The 4,113-nt window shown below is 34.6% G+C and overlaps 1 protein-coding gene across 4 annotated transcripts; it reads left to right on the top strand.

Moving 5' to 3' along the window:
- Positions 1 to 373: 373 nt before the first annotated feature.
- On the top strand, positions 374 to 3,745 carry LOC146932533 (putative F-box/FBD/LRR-repeat protein At1g78760). Of its 4 annotated transcripts, none has more exons than XR_015007142.1 (5): positions 374 to 490; positions 627 to 1,646; positions 1,768 to 2,081; positions 2,883 to 2,927; positions 3,440 to 3,745. XR_015007142.1 is itself a non-coding variant. In XM_085704234.1 (5 exons), exons 2-5 carry the CDS (start codon positions 657 to 659, stop codon positions 3,455 to 3,457), a joined length of 1,224 nt encoding a protein of 407 aa, XP_085560360.1. In that variant the 5' UTR covers positions 374 to 490; positions 627 to 656; the 3' UTR covers positions 3,458 to 3,745. The 4 variants fall into 4 exon arrangements, 3 of the variants coding, with proteins under 3 accessions (XP_085560360.1, XP_085560361.1, XP_085560359.1); XM_085704234.1 differs by having other exon boundaries at positions 1,768 to 1,938; XM_085704235.1 differs by lacking the exon at positions 2,883 to 2,927 and having other exon boundaries at positions 1,768 to 1,938.
- Positions 3,746 to 4,113: the final 368 nt, after the last annotated feature.

The following is a 4,113-nucleotide window of genomic DNA, read 5'->3' as shown; positions in this document are numbered from 1 at the left end:
TTATATGGTTCCTACCATTTTAGGTTAGACTAGCATTCATTATCCACCTAAATTGTTAACACATTATTTTATTGTTTGGATTTTAGGATCAGAAAGTACGGTGCATGAGCAGTTTGAGGGGGCTGAAAAGAAATTCTCAATTGTTAATAGTGAAAACCATTTTAAAAAGAAGTTGAGTCCAGTCCATTCAACAAGAAAGGAGAAGAATTCTGCTCTTTACCCAAAAGCTTTTGCTCATTCCCAAGTAAAATGACCAAAATACCCCTACACATGTTAACTCACTAGATGGTCACACAGGGGTATTTTGGTCATTTCGTTTGGGAATGAGAAAAACATTTGGGTAAAGAGCAGAATTCAATGGAAAAAAACAACCAAAACAAAAGTTGACTCTCTCAAAGTTGTAAATTCCTAATCGCACCAAAATTTGCACTCGCACAAGATTAAACAAAACGAACCCTAGAAATCACGGAATTCACAACTCAACAACAAGGTATTTCTCTTCGATTAAGACTTCAAAATACTTTCTAGGTTTTTCTTCGTTTCAATTGAACGCGATTTTGATTTTTCTAATTGAAAGCTATAGCTGTATAAATTATTCATTTGTTTCTTGCTCCCTTGTATTGCAGAGTATACTTCCATTTCGTTGTTCCTTTTCAATGCTTCCCAAAAAGGAAATTGGGAATATCTCTGTTTTTCTCGAAGAGAGCAGGATTTGTCGAAAGACGAAGAAGAAGAAAAGAAGACTCTATGAAGTTGAAAATGATGAAAATGAAGACAGACTGAGTGACTTACCGGACGGTGTAATCCTTCACATTTTGTCATTTTTAAATACCAAACATGTTGTGAGAACTTGTGTTTTATCTAAGAGATGGGAACATCTCTGGAAACGCATTTCAACCCTTATATTGCATTCTTCTAGATTTTCCTCTGTTAAGCAATTTGCCACGTTCGTGTCTAAGATTTTGACACTTCGTGATACCTCAACTGCATTGCGCACTCTTGATCTTGATCGTACGGGCAATATTGAACCTCAGCTCCTTAACAAGATTTTAAACTATGTTTATTCTCATAATACCCACCTCGAGGAATTAGGGATATCTCTACAGGGTGAGACTTGTCTCATTATGCGTTGTGTTTCTTCATGTCAGGCTCTTACATCTCTTAGACTTTCAATTTCCCCTAGAGGTGGTATATATAGTAGTTCTAGAATATTATTTCCAATGTCTTTGAATTTACCGGAATTGACCAACTTATATCTATCAAATTTCACCTTTTGTGGTGGTGAAAACGGTTGTGCTGAGCCTTTTTCTGCATTTACCAAGTTGAATAGTTTGGTCCTTGGTGGTTGTGAGCTAAAGGATGCTCAAACCCTCAACATATCAAGTGAAACACTTGTCAATTTAGCTATGCGTGGTATTTCATCAAACTTTTCCAAAATCGAGCTATTTACTCCAAGTCTTTGTTCCTTTACTTTTACCGGTAGACCTTTTCATAAAATATGTGGGAGCGGTCTTTCTTCTGTTAGACAAGTAAATATTGCTGCAGTTATGTATTCAATCGGGGATGAAGCTCCTATGGTTCTATTCAATTGGCTGCTAGAATTTACCAATGTAAAATCATTGATTGTTTCTTCAACTACTCTGCAGGTACCTTGTCATGTTTTAAGGCTTTAATTTTTCTTTCTTCTTAAGATTCTTTATTTTATTTCTAAATTTTGTTTAAAACCACCAATTGACTTGTAATTTATCCTCATTCCCCATTGCTTAGATTCTCTCCTTAGTTCCTGATTTATTGGAGCTCGAGCTCCCTTCTTTGGGTAACCTGAAGTCAATGGAAATAAAATTGGAACCACCTGAAGTTCAATTGGGATTGCCCTTCATATTGAAAGATGCCATGTTAAAGAGAGCTATTGCCATATCACGTAAAGAAGCTGCAAAGGTACGAAAAGCATTTAAAGCAGGTTGGAAACCACCTTCCATACCTGATGGAATAGTCAACTTCTTGCTTCAAAACTCGCCGTCTGCAAAAGTTGATATCACAACAATTTATTAGTGCTTGTTGAAGAGTTTATCCAACCTAATGTACGTTCTTCTTTATAACTGATTATGGCTTTACTATATAGTTTATTTGCGATTTGTTTAGTCAAATTGCCCAACCTTGATGAGAACTGCCGATTAAAAATAGCAAAGTAATCTTGAAACTCTTAAAGAGGCCAATGTTTTAGTGCCCTCTGTTTCCATATTTGGAGTTTTTGGGCTGCATTTTTTTTTTTATGCAAGTCATTCTGATCCAATTTCAAAATAAAAGTGTCATTTCAGAACTCTTGTTTTAGTCAGTTTTGCATTTCCCTTGTTTTAATTGAGTTATTCTTTTTGAAATATGCCTGCTGCCTAATTGAGTGATACGTTGGAAAATACAGTAGATTAAGGTTGCTAATTGTTCTTTCAAACATGCGTGATAGTCAATAAGCTTTTTCGAAATTTAAGAGGTAGATGAATTTCTAGATATCTACTTAATTCTAACACAATTCCTATCATATTAAATTAAAAAATAATATTAGAAACAATTGACCTTGATATGAAACCAAAACAATTTCTGAGTGAATGTCCTCCTCCTTCTCCTTACTCGGCCACTCATCCATGTGAGAACCACAGTGGTTGAAGAAGACTATACATAACTTTCACCGTTTCTGTCATTCAGCCGCACACACAATGTTCTACCAGCCCTATGCCTCTGTTGAACCACTTCACAAGACCAGGTTCTTGTCTGCATTGTTTTTGTTCATTTTCCAGTGTTCCTCCTCTGTATCACCTCACACGATCAGCCCCATTCCATCCACTCGTGTAATCATGTACTTTTTTATGCTGTTTTCTGTATTGAAGGTTAATGTTGGAGTAGTGGGTCGAGTCATTCCAGCAACATCAATGGTGAGAAGAGATATTTTTTATTTTATTTATATATACTTTAGTTCCTTTTGTTTTTCATGCTGAAATTGGTGTCATTGTTTTTCATGCTAGAGTTAGTTATTCATGGTTTAGTTCCTTTGATCTTAATACTCATCTAATTTCTCTTGGGGTATGAGCACTATTAAAAAGCTCCCTCTTATTTCTCAACTAGGAGGATAGATAGTAATGTTGAAACTTTTCAATATTGATTCAAATATGATTAAATTGCATTTTTATCAATTGCAGTAACCTTATTAGTACAATAGGTTTTTAACAGTTAGCTTTAGTAAAGGATGATACAATGCACTTGCAGTAACCTTATGCTGTCCATATATTAAACACACTTCAATTTATCATTTCAATTAATTAAGTGGGAGAAATCATGCCATATTCTTATCATATTTATTTCTAAATGCTGTCGATCCTTGTCATGATACAAACAAGTTTGAGATAGTTTTTTTCCTTCTTCTTTTGTTGACATATTCCTTTTACAGGTTGTGGGAAATGATTGAAGTGAATCACGAGGGTGTTAATGACATGCTGATGCAGTCAAGAAAAGAATGAACCAAAAATGAAGACAAAATACCATTACAGAGCGATTGACAAAATCCCAAAATTGTATTGGATTGTAACAAGTAGTGTCTTGTACCACCAACTTGTATCAAACTAGTCCTGCTCTATGTAATCATCTATTGTCAACTGGTCGTATTAACAAGTGACTTATACATATTATGCAATTTGGATAATATATATGTTAAAGATCGTCTTGCAATCTATTATGTAATCTGTTTTACATTTAAGTGTCATTGTCATAATTCAAAAATCTGCAAAGGTGATTTAAAGCTAGTAAAGTTGACTTAAACAGTTAGAAACTAGTAAACCAGTAAATCAGAAAACTAGTAAGTTAACTTAAGCCAGTAAATGTAGACTTCCATATATTGGAGCTAATTTCTCAGTAAGAGAGTAAGCAATGTTCTTTCCATGTTCTGTAGTGAACCCTGATATATCAGAAGCATTCTCACTTTTCTATTGGTTGTTGCTGATCCTCTTCATCATTACCAAGCTTAGAAGCTTCATGAATTTCAGGAGGGAGAGTTTTAATCAATGGTTGCTAATGAGATTTCAATTTCTTTTGTGTAACTTTTGTGTTTTGATTGTTTCTCCAGTC

The sequence above is a fragment of the Medicago sativa genome, chromosome 4, assembly GCF_051527215.1.
Source record: "Medicago sativa cultivar Bolivia chromosome 4, Bolivia_mono, whole genome shotgun sequence".
Lineage (NCBI taxonomy): Eukaryota > Viridiplantae > Streptophyta > Magnoliopsida > Fabales > Fabaceae > Medicago > Medicago sativa.
The sequence above is the reverse complement of the archived record's forward strand: the minus strand, read 5'-3'. Positions and strand labels throughout refer to the sequence as shown.